Raw genomic sequence first — 26,394 nt, 5'->3', positions numbered from 1 at the left:
GGGCTGGAGAAAAGGCAACTTCACGGGGTTGGGGGCCGGGGGGCTGGTGTGTGTCCCTCCCGGGCTGGCAGAAGGGGTAAGATGGCATGGACCGTGCTGGGGCCTCGGGGCTGCTGCCGCCCTGTCGCAGGCTCCGTGTGTGGGGTCGTCCATCAGCCCCCCGAGGGATGCCGCAGCTGTGGGCAAGGGGTGGGTGCACGGCCCGAGGGAGCCGGTTATTTTTAGCGGGTGGGGGAGGGGAGCTGCTGCTCGCAAGCTCGCTTTTCTTTTCCCTTCCCAAATATCCCGCAGGCCTGATCCTGCTGTTCCTCACCTGCAGCCGCCAGCACCAGACCCCGTGTCCCGGTAACTGGAGCAGCAGAGGTCCCTGTAACACGAGCAGGAATGAGCCTTGCGCTGCAGGCAGGTTTCCCTGCACTGACAGCCCCTGTGCCCCCAAAATGGATGAGGGGGATGATGCTGTTTGGCTGAGTCATCTCCCCTCTTTACCCTGAGCAGAGTTGCATGGCCACAACAGGGGCTGTGCCGGACCCTTGCCTGCTAGGATGAGCAGCCTGGCACAGCTGGGCCCTGGCACACAACAGCTGACCTGGCCCTGGCTTCCGTGGCCATCAGTGTGGGTACACACAGCTTTCGGAGACCCATTTCTCTGTCACACTCCCTAGCAGCCCTGTGGGCAGTGTGGGGGTGCAGTGCAGGAAGCTGTGGCCAGAGGAGGAGACAGGCCCCATCACCTCCATGTGTATGGACTGTTGCTCGAGTGCCACTGCTTCAGGCAGGGTGGCAGGGTATGGAGCAGCCCCTCCTTGCCCACCCAGCGATGCTGTGAGTGCAGGGGACCAGCTGTGAGCCAGGATGAGAGCTGGTTCCAGTGCTGCGGGTGCTCATGGATGGATTTGAGGCAGTTCCTAGACAGCTGTGCCCTGAGGATGCATGTGCCCAGTGTATATCACCTCTTTCCTTATGCTCCTGCTGTGTGTGAATCCCAGAGTCACTTGCTGTCCCTGATGTGCGCAGGGGCCATCACCCTGCCCACTCTGCGGGGAGCTCTGTCCTCTCCGAGCAGTGCTGCTGGTCTGAGCTGCCGGTGGTGGCTGGCCAGGGCAGAGCCAGGTCCTGTGTGGCAGCTGCACCTGGCATTCAGCAGTGGGTTCCCCGTTGCGGGTCTATCTTGGCAATGGCTGCAGATGATTGTTGCACTGTGAGAAACCAGCTCTCACTGGAGTGATCTTAATGCAGCAGCCAGAGGCTGGGGGACTGGAGCAGCTGCTGGATGTTCACCCAGGGGCAGGCAGAGTTGGGGGTTGCTGGGCTTCTCCCAGCCTCAGAGAGGGAGTGTTGGCACCAGCAGCTGCCTTTTGGCACAGCCTGGTGCTGCAGGTGCTCCCCTGGGTCAGTCCTTGCCACCGTGTGCTCCCCTCCCGGCAATAGATGGAGCAGCAAACCCAGCGCTGCACAGGTGGGGGGGGGTGGGGGGGGAAGCAGAGACTCCAGGTTTGACTGAGGCCTCTGAGCTGGGACTTTACTACTGGAGCAGTTCTGTGTTCTGCCCATGGATATTGGTGGCCTGGGGGTGTCCCTATTGTCCCTGGCAGCAGGGGCTGTTCAAGAGCAGGATTGCAGTAGGGTACAGCCATGGTTTTGGGACAGACTTTATTCACAGTTTAGATGGACTTTCATATTCATAGGCAGACTTTATTAATTTATTAATAAACAATATTTATTATTTAGATGAGTGTTTGGCCAGGCTACTTACGGGTGGATGGTGGGTGCAGGGAGACCTGCAGCATGACCAGGCACTGTCCCTGTTCAGTGGCACCTCTGTAAGGCCTTGTTCTCAGCCCATGGTGGCTTTGGACCTTGCCTAGTGTGGCTGAGCTGTTCCAGGGACTCCTATGCGTTGTGGCCCAAATTTTATTCTTCCCAGAGCATAAATTCAGGCAGGAACCCTGGGATGATGAAGATCCGACCAGAACAGCATCAGTGGCTCTTGGCAGAGGGAAGCCGGGCTGTGGGGTCCCTTGGGGGTGCCCATGGCAGCCCTGGGGATTGCTGGCTGTGCCTTGAGTGCCAGGCTGCTGTTCCAGGGCTGTCAGGGGTGGGGATGTGTCCATGCTGGAGGCAGGGGGTAGTGGGACAGATGGACATAACTGGAAGTGACCAGAGGTGAGGGTGGCCAGGCCTTGGCAGGATGAGAGTTGGCAGCCCCTGGACCCAGCCTTGTCTGTCCCTATGGGGGCAGGTGACCTTGAGGAAGCCTCTCAGGCCCCACCTGGGTGGTGACCAGCAGCCCATGGTCAGATTTCCACTGGAGCTGGGCAGCTTGGCACAGCCTCATGCATTTTGGGGCCTATTTTGCCCCAGAGCTCTCAAGGTCATCTTTCCCTGTGACCACGGCTTTACCTGCCTTTATCTTCTGGCTCTGGGCAAAAGTGGGCATCTAACAGTGATTAAAGTGTGGAGCCATGAAGATTCAAAGGTATTTCTGCAGCCTTAAAATGCTATTGGAAAAGTTAGACCCTGCAGGACTTGAGAGCCCCATCCCTCAGGGTTCCTGCAGGCCAGCACCTATTGCCAGTTCCTCCTGGCACTGTGGACGGCACTGGCATGGGCAGAGAGGCTGGCATGGAGTAGGCAGCAGCTCCTTCCTCCCACGAGGAAGACAAACAGACCCTGCCCTGTCCTCTGGGGCCTATTGCAGGGATTTTGGATGCCGTGTGTGATGTTGCTTCATCTGTGTTGGAGCCAGTGAACTCCCTTGCAGATACCAGGCTATGTGCAGGGGGGCTGACATGGCAGGTTTGGGGTGCAGGGATGTCACTGGAGCTGCTAGCTTGAGAGTCTTAGTATGGGGGTGCTCAGCCCCTGACTGACCTCTCCCGCACCATGCTGGCTGGAGTCTGTGGCTTGTGGGCATCATGCATTGCTGGGGGCAGGCAGGAGGCAACTGAGTGGACTTTTGGGTGACAGCAATGGACAGGAAGAGCTGCCTCTGCCTGGCCTGGCTGTCCCCATGAGGACTGCCCCCTGGGGTACTGAGACTTAAATGCTGCCACATCCTGGGGACCCCAATGGAGTTGTGCAGTTGTCCATGACCTGAGAACCATGTCTGTGCTGACCCTGGCTCCAGCACATCTCCCAGCTGTCCTAGTGGTGGCTGGAGGGTGGGCATGCTGGCACCATTGTGCTAGGCCGGGCCAATTACTCTGCTTTGTTTGCACCACTGTCCTGTGGTGCTTGTCTGACTTTTTGACCTGGCTGTGTGGGAGCTGCATGTTGCAGCAGGCACCACTGCCTCCTGCTTGGCCTCCTAGCAGCCTCTGGCTCCCATTCGACAGTGTGGCAGAAGACGGGCACAGGTGTTGAATCAGGGTCCCAATGCTTCCAGAAAGACATGTCCCCCTGCCAGGGCCCAGCACCCTGCTGTAGCACCCACCCAGCTCTGTCTCCCTGCTGGCGGAATTGGGCAGGACCCACCCCACCCCTGCCTCCAGCCAAGGGGCAGGGCCAAACGTGGGACAAGTTACCCCACTGCCTGTAGGGTAGCAGGTGGACACCCAGCGCTCGTGCAAATCTGGACAGTGCCTATGACCTCATCCTGCTCACATACAACCTGGCTGAAATGAACATGTGGCAGGGGATGTGGGAGAAGAGAATGCCACCACCCAGGAGCTGTCTGTGGCCCCCACAGCTATTGTCACCTGGTACAAGTGCTCCTGGGACCAGTGTCCCACCCTCAGTCCTGCACCTGTGCCCTTGTCAAGGGAGGAGGGGGGCAGGGTATGGGTGACAGAGCAGGGCAGACTAGCTGGTGCAATCATGCCAGCTGCTGGCATGCTCTCTTCTCCTTTCCTTGGCCCTTTCCTACCTACTGGGGAACGTTTCCTTCTCAGCTGCTTGCATCGTGGCCTTTCCTCCTTGCTTCCTCACACAATCCCAAAATGTCCCCCAGTGTCTTGCACCTGCAGGTAGGAACCCCACCATCCCTAGGCTGTGCTGGTGTACCCGCCTGGTGCCTCTCTGGAAGTCTGAGGCTCTGTTGGGCCCTGCTGTATGCCAGTGCCCCTGGGGACCAGGGGGGCAGGGTCAGTCCTAGAGGTGCAGCCTGGTAGATAGCCATCTGCTACCATGTCTGCCCATCACCATGTCACTGTGGGTGCCAAATGTGTGGGACAGTCTGCTGTGACACTGGGATATGTGGGACAAGGGACATCTCTGGGGATGGAGATGAGGAAAAGTCAATGACCCCTGTCAAAAAAATAAATAACAGTGATAAAACAGTGAAAAAAAAAATAACAACAAGCAGATTCCAGCAACCTGTTGCCACCAAGGACAGTCCCCACACGAGCCTGGTACAGGCCAGCGTGGGTGTGTGGGGATGGTCCCCCCAGTGCCTGGGCACAGAGGCCCCATTGTGTGCCTGGTAAACAGACCGGGGGTGGGGCAGGGGCCACGGGACAGCAGTGTGCGTCAGGGTGTCCCCTGCTATCCTGCCTTCTGCAGGAACAGTGACACCAGGCACTATCCCTGGGACTGGTGTTATCAGAAAGATGATGGCTCTCAGGCACTGCTCCTGGGGGCACTTTCCATCTCCTTGAGCTCTTCTTCCTCTCCAAAACCAGGAACTCTGGCATGGCAAGTGCAGCATGAGCAGCATCCATGGATGCAGTTATGTTCATCCCAAGGAAGTAGCACTGTGGCCATTTGCTGGCAGCAACCTGGGTACAGAGCTCCCTCTGCTCACTGCCATTTGAGGCTGCTCTGACTTTCTTGACAGTGTTGACAGCCCCTGAGTGAGACAGCATGGAGGTAATGTCGGAGACACAGGGCCTGACCCTGTCACCTGTTGGCAGCTGCATCCTTCAGATTAAAGTCTGTTCTTGCCTCCCCATGAGCTTGCCCATTGGCACTGGTTACTGGGAGGACGCCAGTGTGGGCTGTGTAGAAAGCACCTTCCCAGCAGTAGAGCTGGGCCCTGCTGTGCCCATGGGTGGCAGCAGTTTCAGGGTCTCAGTAGCTGCCTTGGGTCTAATCAGGCCCTGGAGTGAGCCAAAGTTGGCCCACCTCACCCTGTGCCTCAGTTTCTGAGCCTGCAGTGGTTCCCTGCCGCTGGGCACTGCGGCTGTGCCATTTCTGGGCACTCCAGTGCAGAGTGGTAGCAGCTGTGCTGGCAGTGTGCCAGGTGCTTGCTCCTGCCCATAGCTGGAGATGCTGATGCCTGTCCCCAGGGCCTCTGGGCACAGAGCCTAGGCTGGACTTCTGAGCCTCTATAGCGAGGAATTCCTGGGGATTTGCTGTTATTTACCATATGCTGCCAGTGGAAATTCCTTGCAGCCAGAGCCTTTTGAGTGGACATGGAATGGGTACCAGGATGGCCCAGTTGCACCTGGAGCTGGTGCCAGGGCCTGGCTGAACTGAACTCTGCTATTTGACTCAGTTATTGAGCCTTGTGAGATCCAACAGTGGCACAGGTGACAAGGGGACATCATGCTGCTCCAGGCTGTGAGGGCACTAGCCTTCAGAACTTGAGGTCTTCTCCCTGGGCAGCTCCAGCTATGGTGGACCATTGAGGCTGAGCTCAAGACCCAGCAGCCTGTTTGCACTGCTGGAAGAGGGATCCATCCCCTCTGTGTACCTGGCCATGTCCTACAGTGCTCTGGACAGGATGGTGCTGGCAGGAGGTTGTGGGATGCTTAGGAACCTGTTTGTGCTGGGCTGTGACAGAGCCACCAGCCATTTACAATATGTGGACACAATGCTGCACTGCACCAATGCCTGGGGGGCCCTTGTACTTGTCCCAGGTGGCTGTGTTCTGTTCCTAAGCATCCTGTTCCCTCTGCTCTGTGTCTTCCCAGTGGGTGCTGGCCTTCGAGATCTTCATCCCCCTGGTGCTCTTCTTCATACTCCTGGGGCTGCGGCAGAAGAAGCCAACCATTCCTGTGAAGGAAGGTGAGTCCCAGCACGGTAGTACTTGGGGCACCCCCACACTTGGGGGCACCCTGAGGCTCTGGGGAGGTGCTCCAGCCTGAGGGCAGGGGGGACCTAGAGAGGCCTTTTGGGGGACATTGCACTGGGCAGGGGCTACAGCCAAGGACTGGTGGAGTAGCAGAGTCTGTCCCAGCCTGGGGATTCCTCTGGAGGTTGCAGCACCAACCAGCCTGTGGCTGTTGTTGGCATGGACATTTTGCGTGGGGAAAGGTGAGCTGGATGGTGCTGGAACAGCCACAGTCCTCTTAAGTAGTTGAGGGTTAGCTGGAGTGGCTCTGGGAAGGGCTCTCCAGGGGAAAGTGCAGGGGAAAGTGACCTACGGGAAGCCCTACGCCTGGCCCTGGTGTGCTCTGAGGCCTGGCAGGATTATAAATTTATGGGACTGGAGCTGAGGGCTCTGGGAGAATTCCAGCTGGAGCTTTGGCCTGGGCTCTGGTGGCTGCAGGCTGTGCAGCTGGGAGGAGGCAGTGAAGCTGTCAGCTCTCAAGGGCCCATGGATGCCCACCTTGGTGCGTGCCCTGGTCCAGGTGGGACAGCAGGGCCAGGGGAGATGCTGGGCACTGGTGGTGACCCCATGTGACGATGGTTTGAGCCTGTGTTTCAGTGTGTGTCCCGGCGAGGGAGAGCCCAGCTGTCAGCACGGTCCAGCTGCGGAAAGGCGCTGCCAGGGTTCCTGCCTTGGCGCTGACATACGCTCTGTGTTGTGTGGTTTTTCGTTTGGTTTTTTGTTCCTTTTTGCTCATGTTTTCTTTTTCTTTCCCACCATCTCCCCTGCCTGCCTGCCCTTCATGCCTCAACTGCATGTGCCAGTCTGTAAGTTGGTGGGACGGGTGGGTGCCTCCCCCCATTCCCTTACCAGTGCTGGCCTCATAGTCTGGGGAGGAAGAACCTGATTTAGATAAACTCATTCTGGCCTAATCTGTGCCCTGTGAACCCCTTGCCTTCCTCCGCAGCTGGTGAAGATGAGTTTGGGCAGCGCAGTATGACCTCTGCCTTCTGTGCCCTGGGGACTGATCAGCCATGATGGTGCTGTGTTCCCCAGGTGCTGGGGCCACTGGTGGCCATGTCCCCGGCCTCCTGGGCTGAATAGGGCTCTCCAGGCCAGGTGGAGGCTTGTCTTACTCTTTCTTGCCTGCCTCCTGGAGCAAAGTCTGCTGGGTTCTGTCACCCATGTAGTTGCTTGTGGTCACCCAGTATTGCCCAATCGCCAAGGGGTTGGGGCTGGCTCCACGCTAGCACCACCACCAGGTCCCACCACCAGGGTCTTGGCCCCTCATGTCTGGGACAAGCTGGAATATGGCACTAGAGCCTCAAGGCCAGCAAGATGCCATGCACTGACTTTGTCACCAAACTGTGGCATGGCCACCAGTGTGGGTTCCACCACCCCAAGAGGCTGCTGGCCTATTCCATGCTGCACCTATCCCTTGTTCCTGCCAGAAGCCCATCTTCACCAGTGCCCACCGATTGTGGCCTTGTTAACAGCACTGACCTATCTCTAACCACAGGGTCATCGGCAGGGTGCAAAAGCAGGGTCCCTGAGTGGCACTGCCCAATGACAACCTGTGGTCCCCATCAGGCAGTGGCATTCTGGGCTTGCCCTGCCCTGGGGAAGGACACGGGAGAGTCCCATCAGGAATGATGGCTCAGTGCCAGTGGAGGGGGAAGGTTTGCCAGCCCTTTGCTGCTTCTTGTTTCTGCCATCTCCCCACGCCGTGTCTCCATTTCCACCTACCTCCAGCTGCTGCACTTTGGGGCAGCTGGGTTGAGGGGAGGCTGGGGGCTCTGGGAGCTGCGGGTGACAAATTATTTTCCCTGTTGTATTTTTTCTCCTTTTCCTCTGGAGATCCACCACTGCCTCTGAGGCTACTAACAGGAGGGGCCAGGAGCCTGGAGGAGGTTGGTGGCCATTTTGGGGGCAAGTGGCAGAAACTGGCATTGTCATGGGGCTGAAGGGAGCCATCACCCAGGGAAGAGTGGATGGGGGCAAGAAGGCTGGAGCCAGCGATGCTGGAGCTGCCTGCAACCCCACAGTCACCAGCCAGTACAGCCCTGGTGGGGAAGCTGCTGACTTCTGACCCTGGCCGCCAGCCTCCCATGGGCTCACAGACCCCAGCGCGTGCTTTTCTGAACTGAGTGTCTGTTTCTCTGGTGGCCCCTTCCCCCTCCCGGCCTCTTTGCCTCTCCTCCCTGCTGCCTGCTTTCCTTGGCCTCTTCTGCACTCTTACTGGCTCCAGCTTTCTACACGGCGGCCCCACTCACATCAGCCGGGATCCTGCCAGTCATGCAGTCCCTGTGCCCTGACGGCCAGCGTGATGAGTTTGGCTTTCTGCAGTACTCCAACTCCACGTGAGTCTTGCCCTCACCATGCACTTCTTCTCCTACCCCTCATGCTCCCACACAGAGCCTGCCCCTTTTCACACTGACATTGCCACCCTGGGGCTGAGGCAGAAGCCCAAAACTGCTTGGGTGCAGACCACCATGTCCTTGGTGCAGGGGACACCGCAGTCTGTTCTGCTGTGGGTTCCCAGGTATTCAGTGCTGGGAGGAGGACAGAGGTGGCCCTTTGAGACACCTTGAGGTGCTGGGGCTCTTCTCTGAACCCTGGACACTGGATTCAGTGCACAGGCAAGGGCAGTGGTGCCCCATTTCAGACAGTACTGCTGTCCCCTGCACCTGAGGGGCTCTTTCTCCCAGAGCTCTGGGGAAGGTGTCCCCATCCCTCTGTCCCTGAAGCCAGGGTGGTGCTGGGCTCTCACAGGGTGACACAGATTCTGGAGCACCTCAGCGAGGCAGTAGAGCAAAGCAGCCTCTTCGACCCGCAGCATCCAGGACTGGAGGAGGAGCTGGAGTCGCTGCGCCGGCACCTGGAGGCCCTCAGCAGCCCTGAGCCCAGCTCCATGGAGACCCACTTCAGCAGCCAAGCAGGTGGGTTGTGCTCTGTCTGCCCTCACTACCTGTTTGGGCAGGGACAGATAGCTCCAGCTGGCCCAGCACCCAGCAAAGTGATGGTGTGTTGCAGTGCCCTGCCACTGTCCCATATTGCTGCATTGGGCAGGGCCAGCTCTTGGGGCCATGCCGTGTCCCTCATGCTGGTGGGCTGCTCTGACCTCCCACCTTGTTCCTTGGCAGGGTCCAGCTTCACACTGGCTTGGGCAGCCAAAGACCAGGGTGAGCTGCGTCGCTTCCTGATGCAGAACCTCTCTCTGCCCAACAGCACAGCTGAGCTGCTCCTGGGCTCTAGCATTGACCTGCGGGAGGTGGGTAACCTCTGGGCTTTGCAGGGTTCTGTGCTACCCTGTGAATGCCACCCAGTTTGAATTTGTCCTACACTGCCACCCCATGCCAGGGCCTTGCTGGGTAGGCAGGTGCAGCACTGGTGCTCCACTTTCAGCACACCTGGCAGTCATGCTCTCATCTCAATGCAGGTGTACCGGCAGTTTTTTGATTCCTTTCCTTTGGTACCTGATGAGACCCGTGAGCGAGACCTGTGGGATGAGTTTGGCCCCAGCAAGAAGATGACACAGCTGGAGGTGGGGAGCAGTCCTGTATGCAGGGGACATGGTAGGGTAGAGCCCATCCTTTTGTCCTCTCCATATCCCACTCTAAATGACCTGGGGTTGTCTGTCCCAGTAGATGGGCCATGACCGAACATTGTCAGGGAGCAGAGCAGCAGCTGGGATGTCTGGGGTCCATCCTGGTGCTGCCACTACTTCTCCTAGTTTTATGAGATGCACCAGTACCTATGCCTGGGTTTTCCATTGCAGTGGGGGTTGGCGCTGCCTGGGTGGTGGCTGTGGAGGGAGCAGGGGAAATTGTTTCCTCCTTGTGTCTGGCATGCAGGGTACCCCTGCTCCCTGCATCTGCACATCTTTTTTTCTTCCCCGCCCCGTGGAGACCACGGATGCTGTGGGGCTGTTCATGTATGCTGTTCATGGGACACTCAAGGAGGGGGACCTAGGGGGAGCCCACATCCCACCAGCCGTCCCCATTCTTCATCATGCAGAAGAGTCTACCCAGTGGCTGGAGGAGCCTGCAGGAACAGGTGGTTCACAGGGTGCTGCAGGACCCAGTGGCAGCCCCACACCATCCGGCACTGCTCCGCATGCTCTCCCAGGCCCTGGGCCTCACCAGCACTGCTGTGGCACCCAGCAGTGCCATCTCTGATAGCCCCCAGGCCATTGTCACCGAGATGGAGGTGAGCACCCATGGGGCAGCCTGGGGTGCTCTGCCAGAGCAGGCACTGCAGCGCTGTCCCTACAACTTCCTCCCCTGTAGAATGTCCTCTTCACCGGGCCAGCGCTGGAGCAGCTGACATGTGAGCAGTACCCAGGGGGACTGCACCGCCTCCTGCGCGTGTCCCCCAGGCAGCAGCCACTGCTGGCAGCATACCGGGCACTGGCCTGCAATGGCAGCCAAACCATCCGCCAGGAGCGCTTTGCCCAGCTGGCCTCCGAGCTCCAGAAGCAGCTGGACACCCCGAAGATAGTCAGCAGGGTGAGAGCTGGGCAGGTGGGGCAGGCTGGTGGCAGGGATGAAACTTGGGAAGGGTTTTCAAACTCAGTTGGTGTTGTGTTGGGATGTGGAGCAGTTGAATAGCCTGGCTTCTCCCTTCTCTGACATGAGTACCCCCCCACCCAGCTCCGTGGTAAGATCCTAGGTGGTTTCTCCTCTAGCACTTGCTTGAATACTGCCTATTGGATGGGACTGGGTGTCCCCAGCATCTTCTTAGGTGTCCCTGCTAGCTTCTCTCCCCAGGACTGGCAAAGCCCTTGCTGGGCAAAAGCCTGACATTGAGGTCCCATTCCTTGTCTCACCCAAGCTTGATGGCGTTCCTTTGTAGGAACAGAGGGACCACCCTTCCTGTCTTGAGTGTTATCTCATGTCCTCATGCAAGTCCTTGCCAGCATTTGCCACCATTCTTACTGCCTTATAGCTGCAGATGCACAGCAATGAGTCCAAGGCCCTACTTCGGCACAGCTCCAACCTTTTAACCAAGAAAGTGGAGTTGCTACTGCTTGGGATCCTCGTTGGTTCCTTCCTAAAGGCAAGCAGACCCTGTTGTCCCAGCAATGAGTAACTCCTTGTCTACACATATTCACAGCTGAAGCTGGAGGAAGTGAACAGCACAGCTACCCAGCACCGCCTCCGTGCCCTCCTCGAGGACTTGGTGGAGATGGAGAAGGTTCTCCAGGACATGGACATCCTCTCAGCACTGGCTAAGCTGCTGCCCAGGGGAGCCTGTGCCAGCAAGGCCGTGCCACCCATGGCCAACAGCACCAGCTGGGCCAGCACCAATGCCACGGCTGGCAATGCCACAGCAGAGGAGGAAGAGAGCGCTGGGGAGAGCCCGTCTGGCACCGACAGCCGCCAGGGGCAGTTCTCAGCGTTCGTGCAGCTCTGGGCGGGGCTGCAGCCCATCCTCTGCGGCAACAACCGGTAGGAGCGCTGGGGCATGGCTCCAGGTTCTCCCTGTGCAGGCCCGTGGTGTCTCCGTTGCTGAGCAGGCAGGATGGGTGCTGTACCGCAGCCTTGTCCTGCAGCCAAGGATGCTCTCTGTGTTGGGCAGCACCACACAGGCACTGGAGTCAGTTTGAAGGCCTGTCAGGGGCAGGGGTGGGGGCTGCCTGCAGCAAGGGGTGCTGAGCCTGAAGCAGAGTAGAAAGCCTGAGCTCCTTTTGCAGGACCATTGAGCCTGAGGCACTGAAGCAGGGCAACATGAGCTCGCTTGGCTTCACCAGCAAGGAGCAGCGAAACTTGGGCCTCCTTGTGCATCTGATGACCAGCAACCCCAAAATCCTGTATGCACCTGTGGGCACCGAAGTTGACAAGGTCATCCTGAAGGTGAGGGTGCATAGGTTGGGACCCCTGTCCTTCTCCCACCATCCTGCTCTGAAGATGGGCTGTGTGGCGGGGAAGAGGTTGACTGCCAGACACAGGGAGTGGGAGGTGGGCAGGTATCTCCATGACTGCTAGTCATCCCAGAGAGCAGGAAGCTCCTGCCTCTGCCTGCTGTACTATTTTCTGCCTGGCCCCCAGGCCAACGAGACCTTCGCCTTTGTGGGCAATGTCACCCACTACGCCAGGGCATGGCTGAACATCTCCCCTGAGATCCGAGCCTACCTGGAGGAGGGCAGGCTGCAGAGGCGCATCCACTGGCTCCAGCAGGTAGGACAATGTGGTGAGAATGAGCCTGCCTGGGATTTACTGCCCTGGCAGTGGAGAAGGGGTTGTCCTCCCCCCAGATACCCTTTAACTTCTTCATGGGATACTCCCTGGTGTCCACCTTCTCTTGTGGAGACTAGTCTGGATCCCTGCACAGTGTGCACACTGTTTCTTATCAGCTCAGGAAGAGCTTTGGGTCCTACCTGTGTCCAGGGGACAGTGACCTGAGAGGCAGGGCAAACCCCAACTTCTCCCTGCATGTCTTCCTCTCTGTCTCAGTTGACCGCTGACCTCCACAAGCACCCAGAGATCCTGAATGTCTCTGACAGTGATGTTCTCCACAACTTTCTCAATGGCAACTTCTCCCTGCCCAATGCCAGCATCCTGCTCCAGCAGCTGGATACCATTGACAATGCTGCCTGCAGCTGGGTCCGCTTCATGGCCAAGGTGAGGTGGAGCACACCTGTGGGAAGGTTGAACCACCAACAGCCAGGCTCTATTGGGCTGAAGAGGGTCAGATACACTGAGACCTTTTTAAGAGTGTGGGACAGGAGCCCTGGGGAAGGTGGTGGCTCCTGCAGTGTCCAGAGCTTTGGGGTAGATGTCTAGCATGGAGGTGGTCACACGCTGTTGACTTCAGGGGCTGGGGTTGGCTTTGGATGGCACATGCTGTTCTATCTGCAGGCTCTGTGTGCTGGACCCATCCAGGGCCTTGGGATCTCGCTAGCCTGCTGGAGCATGTCCAGAGAAGGGCAGTGGAGCCAGGGAAGGTTTTGGAGCACAAATCTGATGAGGAGGGACTGAGAGCTGGGGAAGCTCAGCTTGGAGAAAAGGAAGCTCAGGCGGGACCATCTAAGTCTCTGCAATTACCTAGAAGGGTGTTACAGCCAGGTGGGGTTGGTCTTTTCTCCCAGGTTGGTCTCTTCTCCCAAGTGACAGGACAACAGGAAACAGGCTAAAGTTGTAGCAAAGGAGGTTTAGGTTGGATTTTACAGAAAATTTCTTCACTGAAAGAGTGGTCAGCACTGGAACAGTCTGCCTGGGGCGGTGATACTATCCCTGTGTTCAAAAAGTGTGTGAATTTGACACCTGGTGGGCATGGTTTAATGCTTGGCCTGATAGTGTTTGGGTTAATGGACTCAGTGATCTTGGAGGGCTTTTCCAATCTTAGTGATTCTATGATTCTCCTCTCACTAGGTCAGCGTGGACATCTTCAAAGGCTTCCCAGATGAAGAGAGCATTGTCAACTACACACTGAACCAAGCCTATCAGGACAATGTCACGGTCTTTGCCAGTATGTCCCTGGGAACCAGCTGTTCTCAGGGGTCCCTGAAACTTTGCCTTTCTCCATCTGTACCCTGAAGCCACTGGCTTCAGGATGTGGGTCCCTTGGTGCACGTGTTGGGTGGGTGAGGGGGCTGAGTATCTCGTGGTGCCCATCCTCTGCCCCATGCTGCTGTCCTGGCTCTCCCACTGATACAGCCTGCTGTCTGTGTGCCTTCGTATCCCATGGGGGTCTCACATCCCCAGCTATGCCACCCCTGTCATCCATGGCAACCTCACAGTGCCCTCCCCATCCCTGCCTGTTGCTGTGGGCCAGCTGATATGGCTGGTCCCTGTGGACTCCCTGCTTCTTCTGCTGCCCACAGGCGTCATCTTCCAGACTAACAGGGATGGCTCATTGCCTCCCCATGTCACGTACAAGATCCGTCAGAATTCCAGCTTCACAGAGAAGACCAATGAGATCCGGCGGGCATATTGGCGGCCTGGCCCCAACACTGGCGGCCGCTTCTACTTCCTCTACGGCTTTGTCTGGATCCAGGGTAAGTGTCAGTGCCCTGCTACAGCTGCCCATGGTCCTGGCCCCTCTGCACTCAGCCTGGCCTCCCCTTCTCTTCCACAGACATGATGGAGCGCGCCCTCATCAACACATTTGTTGGCCATGATGTGGTGGAGCCTGGCAACTATGTACAGATGTTCCCGTACCCATGTTATACCCGAGATGAGTGAGTAACACTCAGCTGCAGGACCTTCCTCCTTCCACTTTGCAGACCAGGATACTTTAGCTAGGAAAAGGGAACAAGTTTGGGGGCCAGAATGAGATTGGTGACCCTGGGAGTGATGACCAACCAGTTAAGTCCAATTCCTTGGACTACCAGGCTCAGGAAGGCAGGGGAAAGTAAAGGAATGGCACATGGATCTGTTGGTGGTTATGGATTACAGTAGTCTGGAGGCAGAACCTGTAGAAGTCCCAGAGCCACTAACACTCCTGGGCAGGAGGTTGGAGAGGGCCCCACCCACACCAGGTTAGGCAGGGCCCCGGGCGGAGCCTGTGGCTACTACTTGCCTACAAAGGCTTGCTAGCCTCACACTGGATTGTCTGTGGACTCACTGGAGAAGTTCTTTTAGGGCACTAAGGAGGAGCTGGGGTAGAGACTGGTTATCCCTGAGCAGTGAGAGAGCCCCTCCAAGTCCCCTTGCCCCGAGTCTCTGCAGGTCTCTGTGGCAGTGCCACCATCAAGTTCTCCCCTCTCTTCCTCTACCCCATCAGCTTTCTCTTTGTCATCGAGCACATGATGCCCCTCTGCATGGTGATCTCCTGGGTCTATTCAGTGGCCATGATGATCCAGCACATTGTGACAGAGAAGGAGCATCGCCTGAAAGAGGTAGAGATGGTGGAAGGGATTCTTGGGGTGGAGTAGGCATATCTGCGCCCTACATTCTGTGCTGTGTCCCTGGTCACCTTCCTTGTATTTCTGGATTATATGAACTAGGGCAGATGAACATCCCAAATCCCTGGGCAGAGCTGGTCCTTCTGGGTGTCCCCAGCATGAGATGATCCCTGGCCAGCACTGGAGGGAGCTGAGCTCCTTGGTATCCCAGTAGAGGGCTTCCGAGTAGAGGGTGCTGTGTCCTGCCCACTCCCAGCAGCTCCCTTGGTGCTACCCCTTGCCCTCCCAGCCCAGTGAGAATGGAAGCGGGGGTGCACAGGGTTGGGAACAGTCCCACTGAGCAGTTTTGGCCTCACAGGTGATGAAGATGATGGGCCTGAACAATGCGGTGCACTGGGTGGCTTGGTTCATTACTGGCTTTGTCCAGCTCTCCATCTCAGTCACAGCACTCACTGCCATTCTCAAGTACGGCAAGGTCTTGATGCATAGCGACGTCCTCATCATATGGCTCTTCCTTGCCATCTATGCTGTGGCCACCATCATGTTCTGGTGAGCTGCCTGATCTGTGCTGGGCAGTAAAGGGGTATGGGTAGTGCCCCATGGAGCAAGGGTGCTGGGAGCTATGTGGGCAAGGGACAGTGGAGGGGCACAAGTCCCTCCAAGCAGCTGATGCGGGGAGCCAATTTATTGCCTCAACACCACCAAAACCAGATGGTGTGGGGAAAGTCTGATGGGGTGGGTTCCAAGGAGATGCTGTCCTCTCTGCAGCTTTCTGGTGTCAGTGCTCTACTCCAAGGCCAAGCTGGCCTCTGCCTGTGGCGGCATCATCTACTTCCTCAGCTATGTGCCCTACATGTATGTGGCCATCCGGGAGGAGGTAGCCCATGACAAGATCACGGCCTTTGAAAAGTGCATTGCGGTGAGTTGGCTGCTGCAGCTGGGGACACATAGTCCCAGGTTTGCCTCAGGTACCTCATGTCCAGTAAAAAGCCACCAAGCTGTCAGCAAGCCCTGGGCAAGCCATTGCCTGTATGAACCAACTCCCTGTGGGGCTTTGGAGGTATCTCCAGAAGGTTTGGTGCCTCTCAGGGCCAGGAGCATTTCCACGGGGCTGGGTGGGGCAGCACTAGGTAGGAATTCACCCCAACCTGTTCTGGACCTGGCCTGCGGTTCCTGCTGACTTCCCATTCCCTTCCCTCCACCTCTTCACAGTCCCTCATGTCCACCACGGCCTTTGGGTTGGGCTCCAAGTACTTTGCGCTGTATGAGGTGGCTGGTGTGGGTATCCAGTGGCACACCTTCAGCCAGTCACCCGTGGAAGGAGATGACTTCAACCTCCTGCTGTCCATGATGATGCTGGTCGTGGATGCCATGGTGTATGGGGTTCTTACGTGGTACATCGAGGCCGTGCACCCGGGTACGTGTGGGCAGAGGGGCATGAGGGCACCCCAGACCTTACAGGAGCCTCTTTGCTGGGGGACACCTGCCCACATGTCCTTATCTGCTAGTGTCAGCCGGGTGTCTCAATTCAGGGGCCGGCTGTAGCAAAGCCAGATGTCCACAGCTGAGATATCAGTCCCCCTTATCCTCCCCTTGTGGAAGCATCTCAGTCACTCCCTGGTTCTTTCACTGTAAAGCTGAAGCATGAGCCAACCCAACCTGAATCCCAAAGGAATTTGTTTCCTGGCACAGCCCACAGAGCTACCCTGAACTCAGCTGGCTGGAGTGTTCACAGCCCACACCCTGCAATGGTGACCTGACCTGGGAAAACCCTGAAGCCTGTGCCCATACCAAGCTCTGACCCCAGTCTTCAGCAGCTTCTGCATGGCCCTGACTGTAGGGTTGGCCCTGACTCCCTGGGGCTGTGTTTGCAGGCATGTTCGGCCTGCCACGGCCCTGGTACTTCCCTTTCCAGAAGTCTTATTGGCTGGGCAATGGGCGCGTGGAGACCTGGGAGTGGACCTGGCCATGGTCACGCAACACCCGCCTCAGCATCATGGAGGAGGATCAGGCCTGTGCCATGGAAAGCCGGAGGCTGGGTGAGAGCAGCTGGGGATGGCAGTCGGTGGCACAAGGGTGGCCCTGGCTCTGCTGCAGGGTCTTGCCTTGGCCATGGACTCCTGTGCTCTTGTCAGGGCAGGATGCTGGGCCAAGCACTTTGGCCTCTGGGAGCTGCCACTTTGGCATGGGAGGGGGAAAATTGGTGAGAAGCAGAGGGGAAGCCACCATGGGATGGAGGCGGGTTGATTAATTCCCAGGGAACCCCACTCAAAGCCTGGCTTTCCTGCCCTCCCCTGGTTCCTCACCATCCTACTGTCACAGCAGAGGAGACAAGGGGCATCGAGGAGGAGCCAACCCATCTCCCCTTAGTCGTCTGCATTGACAAGCTCACCAAAGTCTACAAGACAGACAAGAAGCTGGCGCTAAACAAGCTGAGCCTCAACCTCTACGAGAACCAGGTTGTGTCCTTCCTGGGGCACAATGGTGCAGGCAAGACCACCACCATGTGAGTGCCTGTCCAGGCAGACAACGACCCTGTTCCTCTGGCCAGCTGCAGGGGCTTTGGGATGTCTCTGCAGGGCCCTGTGACAGCTGGTACCATGTCCAGAGGGCAGCAGTGTGGGTTTGGGGCTGTCACAAACATGGGACAGGAGTAGGCTCATGGCCCTGTGCTGATATTCCTCTGCCTGGGGCCCAGCAGATGCTCCCAGAGGTTGCATTGGATGGGATTGGAGCCGGACTGGGGAATATGAGCTCACTCACACTGTTGCCTTTCTCCATCCATCCAGGTCCATCCTCACTGGCTTGTTCCCTCCAACATCGGGCTCTGCTACCATCTATGGCCATGATATCCGTACGGAGATGGACAAGATCCGGAAGAACCTCGGCATGTGTCCCCAGCATAATGTGCTCTTTGACAGGCTGACAGTGGAGGAGCATCTCTGGTTCTACTCGCAGCTCAAGAGCATGGCGGAGGAGGAGATCCGCAAGGAGATGGACAAGTAGGCACCCTCCAGCTCTTTTGTCTTCATCCATGCCTTTGGCATGAGTGAGTCTCCTTCCTGCTGGCTGTGCTGTGGGGGGCGATCTGGTGGCAGAGGTGTCCCATGGAGCAGCTCCACCAAGAGTTTTCCCACCCTTGGGGTGTCAGGCTGTGGAAGTGAGCAGGAGAATCTCGTAGCCTGACTGCAGCTGGGCAATCCCAACAGCTGCAGGCTGCAGATATCATGTGGGGAAGAGGCATTACATACTCCCCCACTGGTGCTGGGCACCAGTACAGCCCCCCCCCCTCCAGCATACCTGGTGCTTCTGCCCTGTCCCCAGGATGATTGAGGACCTGGAACTCTCCAACAAACGGCACTGCCAGGTGCAGACTCTCTCAGGCGGCATGAAGAGGAAGCTGTCGGTGGCCATTGCCTTTGTGGGTGGGTCACGGGCGGTTATCTTGGATGAGCCCACAGCTGGTGTAGACCCATATGCCCGAAGGGCCATCTGGGACCTCATCCTCAAGTACAAACCAGGTGAGCAGAGCTGGGCAGAGCCTAGCATGCTCCTCTGTGGCAGCTGCGGCCCCTCTGCTGAGGCTTTGTGCTGCCATCAGGGAGGACCATCTTGCTCTCCACACACCACATGGATGAGGCTGACCTGCTGGGGGACCGCATCGCCATCATCTCCCATGGCAAGCTCAAGTGCTGTGGTTCCCCACTGTTCCTCAAGAGCACCTATGGTGACGGCTACAAGCTGACAGTGGTGAAGAAGCAGTCGGACACCAGGAATGGCACAGGTCGTGCGAGCAGTGGGATCCTTTGTTAAAGGAGTATATGGCACCACGCCTTCTTCAGCCTAGCAAAGGAGAGGTCAACACCCAAGTACTCCCATCCTGAGTCTCCTTAGGCCATGTGGAGGGCAGAGGGGATGGGGCAGAGGTTGCTCAGCCTTAGTTTTTCCCAGCTGGGTCCTTGGCCAGACCTTACACAGTGGCATTTTTCTCCGGGTGCTGGTTCTGTCAAGCCTGTGGGTTGCCCTGTGGATTGAGATGTCCAGTGTGGGCCACATTGCAGAAGACTATCCCCAGGCCAGTCAGGGTGATCAGGAAGCCCCTATGGCACTGGGGGGTAGGGGAAATGTGGGAGGTCTTGGAGGGAGACCAGGTGTGAACTGACCGATGGGTACTGTCTCTCTTCTCCAGAGCCAGGCCACAGCCCCCTGAGCCACTCCTCTGTCAGCCCCTGCTCTGAGCCTCGTGTCTCCCAGTTCATCAAGAAGTATGTGGCCTCCTGCCTCCTCATCTCAGACACCAACACAGAGCTCTCCTACATCCTGCCCAGTGAGGCTGTCAAGAAGGGCTGTTTTGAGAGACTCTTCCAGGTACCTGCAGGGTCTGGCAGAGTGGGCAGGCAAGGGGCTGTGGCACTGTGGACATCTGCCCTCCTCACACAGCACTTTGCTCCCACAGCACTTGGAGCAGAACCTGGAAGAGCTGGACCTCACCAGTTTTGGGCTGATGGACACCACGCTGGAGGAGGTCTTCCTGAAGGTGTCTGAGGAGGACCAGTCTCTGGAGAACAGTGACGTGGGTACGGGTGCTTGTTGGGAGTACAGGGTGCTGCTGGGGCTAGTGAAGGGCTGTGTGATCTTGATGGGCTTGGTGGCTGCAGGAGTCTCCTGTCCCAACTAGAGGAGAGATTTCCAGCAGAGCCCACCCCGGCCAAAGGCAGCCAGTCTCTGCTCCACTCTGGCTTTACTCTCATGTGGAATAGTGGCTAGGTCTGGTGTCCTCAGCACAGGTCTCCGGGCGACACCATGGAGGTGCTTCAAGGGATGGAGCACCTCTGCCATGGAGCCAGGCTGGGAGAGCTGCGGGTGTTGACCTGGGGAAGAGAAGGCTCCAGGGAGACCTTATGGCAACTTCTAGTGCCTGAAGGGGGCTTGAAAAAATGAGAGGGGGATTTTAAATGGGCAAATAGTGTTAAAACAAGGGGGAAATGGTTTTAAACTAAGAGGAAAAGTTTAGATTAGATATTAGAAGGAAATTCTCCCCTGTGAGGATGGTGAAGCCCTGGCACAGGTCATGCAGAGGAGCTGTGGGTGCACCATCCCTGGAAGTCTTCAAGGCCAGATTGGAGCAACTTGGTCTAGTGAAAGGTCTCCCTGCACTTGGCAGGGGGCTGGAATGAGATGGGGTCCCTTCCAACCCAAACCAGTCTGTGATTCTGTGATACGATCCATCCCCAGCTGGTGCCATGCTGCACTGTAGAGCAGCATGGCTGGTGGCAACCCACATTTTTTCTTCCAGACATGAAGGAGTCCAAGGATGCCCTGCAACCACCTGCTTCTGAGCTGGGTCCAAAGTCTGAAGCCAACGGGGAGCCCCTGGCCAAAGCGGCCGTGCCAGAGAAGCCCGAGGTGGAGCTCAGCAACCTGGTGACCTGCTCCAAGCTGGCGCAGTCGCAGGCATCCCTGCGCTCAGTGTCTTCGGTGGGCTCTGTGCGTGGCGATGAAGGTGGGGCTTATTCTGAATTCTTTGGGGATTACGCGCCCCTGTTCGATAACCGGCAGGACCCTGATAACATCAGTCTGCAAGGTTGGTGCTGCTGGTGCCCGGCCAGTGGCAGGGGCTGGGGAAGGCACTTAGCTGGGACATGGAGGGTTCACCCAGGGTGGGCAGAGCTGGCCTGGTCCCTCAGGGTATCTGGTTGTGACGGAGATCGGTGTCTATGACTGCTGGGACGAGAGCCCATGGGGAGGGGGCTAATGGGACATCCAGCAACACAGCATCCAGACAGCCACAGTCTGGGTGGAAGGGCTGGGAACAGGCTCTTTCCATGAGTTTGCACCCTGTGCTGGTCGGCTGTGCATGAGGGTCCCATGTTAAGGCGTGGAGCCAGTGAGAGCAGCCAGTGTTGGCTCTGCCTCTGCCTCCTGTGGGTCTCCAGTACCATCTTGCAGACTTGCCCCACTAACATGGCCCCTTCCCACACTGTCACCAGTTGGGTTTCTCTTCTTGGTCCTTGGGCACACAATAACCTTCCAGGTGATGGCTTCACCTCTCATACCCTGTCCCAGGTGCAAGGCTCTCCCCACCTGGATGCTGGGATTGCTGGATAGAGAGGGTGTAGGCGGGCGCCTTGAGCTTATTGCTGTAGTCAGAGATCCTGTTCAGGATTATCTCACAACTCTTGTGACTAATTTAGGGATGTGCCACCTCTTCTCCCCCACCAGGGCTGTGGGAGGCAGAGCTGGGACAGTGCTGTGACAGAACTCCCACTGTCTCGCTGGGACTCCCACCTGTGTCTTGTCCCCTGTTCCCAACTGTGCTGACCCCCTACCAGCTGGCAGAGCTGATGGGAAAATGGAGGGGTCCTAGAAAAAGCACCAAATTAGTTTGGTTTTTTTAAATTATTATCTAAATTTTCCTTTTGGGGCCAAGGGGAACCTGCCAGCCAGATACCATGCTTCTGCCTGCACTGCTGCTGTGGCTTGGTGGTACACTTGGTTTCGTGTGCTGCCCTTACCCTTGGGGTGGCTGAACTGGGCTGGGTGTTGGGCTCAGCTTCCTGGGAGCCCAGGCAGGTGTGGGAGCAGTTGTGCCAGACAGCTGATGTCCCTCTCCCTCCCAGAGCAAGAAGCAGAGGTGGAAGCAGAGGACCGTGACCTGGCAGGTCGGGGAAGCTTCAAGCTGGAAGGCTCGTGGCTGAAGCTGCGTCAGTTCCATGGGCTGATCATCAAACGCTTCCACTGCGCCAAGCGCAACACCAAGGCCCTCTTCTCACAGATCCTCCTGCCTGCCTTTTTCGTCTGCGTGGCCATGACTGTGGCGCTCTCCGTGCCCGAAATAGGTGCATGCAAGCCACCTACCTACCTGCATGCTGGGCGACCTGTTCTGCCTCTCCCAGTGTGGCCAGTGGCTGCAGAAAGACAAGGCCAAGACAGTCTCCCTTGTGTGCAGTGGTGCTGTGAGTACCAGCAGGTTTCTGTTCTTGTTCCCACAGGTGACCTGCCACCCCTCATCCTCTCGCCATCCCAGTACCACAACTACACTCAGCCCAAGGGCAACTTCATTCCTTATGCTAACGAGGAGCGGCATGAGTACCGGTGAGAGCTGCCACTAATGGTGACCAGCACCGCGTGCCCAAGGCCCATCTGTGGGACTGTAAGGGGAGCGAGTTGGGAGGGCAGTAGGCCTAGTGCCAGGGCTGGCTCAGGCTTGGAGCACAGCCTGGCTGGTGCCGTGTCCCCTGATAGAAAACAACCTCTATCCTGGCCAGGGTGTCTCTGGGAGATGTGCGAGCCCTGACACTGTTACTAGCAGCTCAGTCATGCCAGGCACAGGCTGTGTGTGCCCATGATAAGTGCCAAGGCCTCAGGGAGGTCCTGAAAGAAGATAGCCATGGTGCTGAGATCTGTGTCTCCTGATCCTTGCTCCTGCAGCATTAGGCTGTCTCCCGATGCCAGCCCTCAGCAGCTGGTGAACACTTTCCATCTGCCCTCTGGTGTGGGGGCCACCTGCGTGCTCAAGACACCCTTTAACAACACACTGGACCAGCCCATGCAGACCCTCAACCTCAATAGCAATGAGTCCAAAATGCTGGCAGCCAAGTACTTTGATGCCATGTGCATCGACTCCTTCACCCAGGGCCTTCCGCTTTCCAACTTTGTGCCACCACCTCCATCCCCGGCTCCCTCTGACTACCCCATGTCAATGGATGAGGACCTGCTCCATGCCTGGAACTCCACAACCTTCTCCACTGTTAAAGGTATTACCTATGCTGGGTGCTTTTGTGTCTGGGATTTGTCTCCAGCAGGGAGGTGATGCCTCTCCTCACAGAAGTGGCTCCGGGGACTCCTGGGAGTACCTGTGGTCTGGCCTGGCCACACAGCAGAGCTTTGTAGGGCAGAACTTGTGGCTTTGGCCCTGGAACACTGTCTGCATTGGGCCCCAGGCATGCCAGTAGAAGCCCTTGGATGGGACACTGTCACAAAGCCCTGTGGCCAGCCTTGTGTCACCTTTGCTGGATGTGGTCCCCAGCCCTTTCTTTCTTCGGCCACGCCTCATGGCCCACCTCTGAATCTCTGTCCCCCCAAAGCTTTCTGCGTGTCCATCTCTTGGTCACCAGGTCCCTACCTGCCCAGCCACCCAACCCTCATGCTGTCTCCAGCATCTGGAGCAGGCAGGAGCCTGACTGAGCCACCTCTTCTGCTCCTCAGGGACCGTGACCTCAGCCCCTGCCCTGCCCCGCATCATCCATGAGCCCATCAAGTGCACATGCTCCATGCAGGGCACCGGCTTCTCCTGCCCTAGTGGCGTGGGGGGCCATCCCCCACAGATGAAGGTGGTGACAGGGGACATCCTGACAGACATCACAGGGCGCAACGTCTCTGAGTATCTGCTCTACACCTCAGACCGCTTCCGGCTGCACAGGCAAGAGGGGAGGCTGGGAGGGTCTGTCCTGCACCAATGAGCAGGGGTGAGAACCAGGGGTCTGGGGACACCTGCCCCAGGGTGCTGGCTGGAGTCAGCAACATGCTCAAGCATGGTTCCACCCCTGGAGGTGGGGGATAGCAGTTGCAGCTTCCTCAGCAGTGCCTTGTCCCACAGGTATGGGGCGCTCACGTTTGGAAACGTCCAGAAATCCATCCCGGCCTCCTTCGGAGCCAGGGCTCCGGCCACAGTGCGCAAGATTGCTGTGCGCAGAACAGCCCAGGTGGGACAGCACTGCACCTCAGGGCAGGGGAGATAGGTGGGGAGGAAAGGGGGCAGCAAGGACCCCTGGGACTGCTCTTCTGCATTGCTCTCCAAGTGCTTTGGGTGGCTCCAGCCATGGGGGAGTGCTCAGCGGGTCTGGCCCAGTACAGTCAGCCATGGCCTGTTCTCCCTACAGTCTTGAGCACAGGACACCTGCCCTGTGGGTGGCCGTCCATCCCATCTCTCCCAGTACATCTTTGGGCCCAGCTCTCTTGCCATCTCCCACTGTTCCTCTCTCCTCCTCCAGGTCTTCTACAACAACAAGGGCTACCACAGCATGCCCACTTACCTCAATGCCCTCAATAACGCCATCCTGAGAGCCAACCTGCCCAAGAGCAAGGGCAACCCTGCTGCCTATGGTGAGCATCTGCAGGTGTTTGGGGGCAGGAGCATGTCAGAAACAGCATTAGTGTATGATCCAACCAGGCTCCAAAGTGCAGTGTTCACCTTGGGCCAAGCAGGCTAGTGTCCAGCTAGAACAGGGGTTCACACACCTCAGCTCTGAGATACGAGAGCTGGGATGAGCTCTTTGCCATGCCTGGGCTGGAATGTCCCAAAGTGCTGCCTGAAAGTGGCTGGGCTTGTGACATGTCTGGGGGTGCTCTCCAGTGAGGGGAGGGCTTGGCCTTGAGGTGCTGAGTTGCTTCAGAGGGCCCAGCTCCTATTGAGCTTCAGGTTGAAAACCCATCCTGCTCACAGCCAGGACCAGGCAGAATGGGGACAGGGGTCTGTGTCCCAAGCTAGTTTTCATGCTTCCATGTTTCTTCTTGGTCGTTATTGCAGGCATCACAGTCACCAATCACCCCATGAACAAAACGAGTGCCAGCCTGTCCCTGGATTACCTGTAGGTCCAAGGAGAGGGTCTGAGGGAGGGTGGCTGTCCCATGGGAGGTAGGGGGCTTTTTACTGGTGGTTGCATGGGAAGGCCGAAGCTTCTGCTCCACAGGCTGCGTGGTGGGGAGGGACAGGGTGGCTGTGATGTGGGGGTCCCTGTGCCATGCCCTGATCTGTGCAGTGACTGTCCCACACCAGGGTGGGTGGCCCTTCCCCAGGCAACTGAGGGTGATGGAGTTCGTACTCTCTTTGCTCCCCATCCAGCCTGCAAGGCACAGATGTGGTGATTGCCATCTTCATCATTGTGGCCATGTCCTTCGTCCCAGCCAGCTTTGTGGTATTTCTGGTGGCTGAAAAGGCCACCAAGGCCAAACACCTGCAGTTTGTGAGCGGCTGTGACCCTGTCATCTACTGGTTGGCCAACTACATGTGGGACATGGTAAGCAGGACATGTGGCCTCACTGGCCAAGCCTCCGGTGCTGTGCCAGGGAGTGGGCAGTCACAGAAGTTTCTGTCTTCTTCAGCTAAACTACCTGGTGCCAGCCACGTGCTGCATCATCATCCTGTTCGTGTTTGACCTCCCAGCATATACCTCTCCCACCAACTTCCCTGCTGTCCTCTCCCTCTTCCTGCTCTATGGGTATGTTGCTCAGAGGGGGTGGTCAGGAGGCACCAGGGATGCCTCCAGCGTCTTATGGGGTGGTGGTTTTAAACTAAAAGATAGCCATTTAGACTAAGAAGAAATTTTTCATAATGGAGGTGGTGAGGCCCCGGCACAGACTGCCCAGAGAAGCTGTGGCTGCTCCATTTGTAGAAGTGTTCATGGCCAGGTTGGACAGCTTGGAGTGCTAGTGTTAGATGACCTTGAAAGGTCCTTTCCAGTCCAAACCATTCTGTGATGTTCTGCAGCCCCCATAGCTGGTTGGAGTGTAGTGGCTGTGAGGGCTGGGGTGGGAGAGACTGGGAACAGCAGGATGGAAATGAGCAGTGCCCATTTGGGAGAGGCGCCAATTTGCCCAAGGCTGGGGGCCCCTCTGCTGCCATACTGACGTGTGCTGCTTCTTTGCACCTCCCCAGCTGGTCCATCACCCCTATCATGTACCCGGCCTCCTTCTGGTTTGAGGTGCCCAGCTCTGCTTACGTCTTCCTCATTGTCATCAACCTCTTCATTGGCATCACAGCCACTGTTGCCACGTTCCTGCTGCAGCTCTTTGAGCACGACAAGGTATGGCATTCACAGCTCTGCTGAGGGCCACCAGGAAGGGTGATGCTGCCATCTGTTTGTGGGGCGGCTCAGGCTGGGAGAGACCTCAGGAGGTTTCTGTTTCCAGCAGGATCAGCCGTGAGACCTGACTGGACTGGATCTTGGGGATGTGATCCTACCACTCACTCAGGGTCTGTGTGATGGTTATGTTCTCTTTGCTGTCCCCACAGGACCTGAAGGTGGTGAACAGCTACCTGAAGAGCTGCTTCCTTGTGTTCCCTAACTACAACCTTGGCCACGGCCTGATGGAGATGGCCTACAATGAATACATCAATGAGTACTATGCCAAAATTGGTATGGCCTCTTGTTCTATCGTTCCCTTGTGCCAGGGCATGTGGAGCTGGAGGGGACTACAATGCGGGCACATCCCCTCTGCCTGCCCCATGGGAGTGTCCTGAGGCCCAGAGCAACCTGGAGCAAAAGGGGATGGACTAGATGGGGCACAGAAAAAGACATGGCTGAGGATCAGCTGCAGCATGTTGCCAGCATTGCTGAAAGTGGTTCCTTGGGCCATCCCAATTAGCAGCCCCATGGGGAGAAGATGGTGTGAGCCCTGACAGAGATGTGTGGTTCTACTGCTGCTGCACACTACCTGTGGTGGGCCATGGTGGGTCTGTGCTGTGACAGGAGGGATGGGGACTGCAGGGACTCTCCTTACAGACAGGGTTTCTTGGGGGCTGTGCTGCCCAACCAACGCAACCCTTTTGCAGCTTACAGCTTCATCCTGG

The 26,394-nt window shown here is 57.5% G+C and overlaps 1 protein-coding gene across 5 annotated transcripts in view; it reads left to right on the top strand.

Moving 5' to 3' along the window:
- The window catches only part of ABCA2 (ATP binding cassette subfamily A member 2), a 33,231-nt gene that overhangs the window by 557 nt on the left and 6,280 nt on the right, over nt 1-26,394 (top strand). For 2 of the 5 annotated variants that reach the window (XM_030286906.4, XM_072936512.1), the window contains exons 2-38: nt 5,856-5,949; nt 8,223-8,334; nt 8,747-8,913; nt 9,118-9,245; nt 9,414-9,518; nt 9,992-10,183; nt 10,264-10,482; nt 11,090-11,424; nt 11,670-11,829; nt 12,025-12,153; nt 12,430-12,597; nt 13,348-13,444; nt 13,800-13,973; nt 14,054-14,156; nt 14,702-14,816; nt 15,181-15,371; nt 15,591-15,741; nt 16,035-16,239; nt 16,697-16,861; nt 17,145-17,328; nt 17,612-17,824; nt 18,147-18,343; nt 18,424-18,606; nt 19,012-19,190; nt 19,279-19,399; nt 20,119-20,406; nt 21,443-21,661; nt 21,815-21,917; nt 22,254-22,579; nt 23,031-23,244; nt 23,422-23,527; nt 23,816-23,927; nt 24,352-24,412; nt 24,667-24,841; nt 24,927-25,042; nt 25,480-25,627; nt 25,837-25,960. In XM_030286906.4, coding sequence (XP_030142766.4) covers nt 5,856-5,949; nt 8,223-8,334; nt 8,747-8,913; nt 9,118-9,245; nt 9,414-9,518; nt 9,992-10,183; nt 10,264-10,482; nt 11,090-11,424; nt 11,670-11,829; nt 12,025-12,153; nt 12,430-12,597; nt 13,348-13,444; nt 13,800-13,973; nt 14,054-14,156; nt 14,702-14,816; nt 15,181-15,371; nt 15,591-15,741; nt 16,035-16,239; nt 16,697-16,861; nt 17,145-17,328; nt 17,612-17,824; nt 18,147-18,343; nt 18,424-18,606; nt 19,012-19,190; nt 19,279-19,399; nt 20,119-20,406; nt 21,443-21,661; nt 21,815-21,917; nt 22,254-22,579; nt 23,031-23,244; nt 23,422-23,527; nt 23,816-23,927; nt 24,352-24,412; nt 24,667-24,841; nt 24,927-25,042; nt 25,480-25,627; nt 25,837-25,960 — 6,079 coding nt within the window. Of the gene's footprint in view, nt 1-5,855; nt 5,950-6,353; nt 6,802-8,222; nt 8,335-8,746; nt 8,914-9,117; nt 9,246-9,413; nt 9,519-9,991; nt 10,184-10,263; nt 10,483-11,089; nt 11,425-11,669; nt 11,830-12,024; nt 12,154-12,429; nt 12,598-13,347; nt 13,445-13,799; nt 13,974-14,053; nt 14,157-14,701; nt 14,817-15,180; nt 15,372-15,590; nt 15,742-16,034; nt 16,240-16,696; nt 16,862-17,144; nt 17,329-17,611; nt 17,825-18,146; nt 18,344-18,423; nt 18,607-19,011; nt 19,191-19,278; nt 19,400-20,118; nt 20,407-21,442; nt 21,662-21,814; nt 21,918-22,253; nt 22,580-23,030; nt 23,245-23,421; nt 23,528-23,815; nt 23,928-24,351; nt 24,413-24,666; nt 24,842-24,926; nt 25,043-25,479; nt 25,628-25,836; nt 25,961-26,394 lie in introns of those variants that run through there. The other 3 variants (XM_030286909.4, XM_072936511.1, XM_072936514.1) reach the window with 3 other exon arrangements.

Source organism: Taeniopygia guttata, chromosome 17 (genome assembly GCF_048771995.1).
Source record: "Taeniopygia guttata chromosome 17, bTaeGut7.mat, whole genome shotgun sequence".
Lineage (NCBI taxonomy): Eukaryota > Metazoa > Chordata > Aves > Passeriformes > Estrildidae > Taeniopygia > Taeniopygia guttata.
This window is presented reverse-complemented; position numbering and strand designations above follow the sequence as displayed.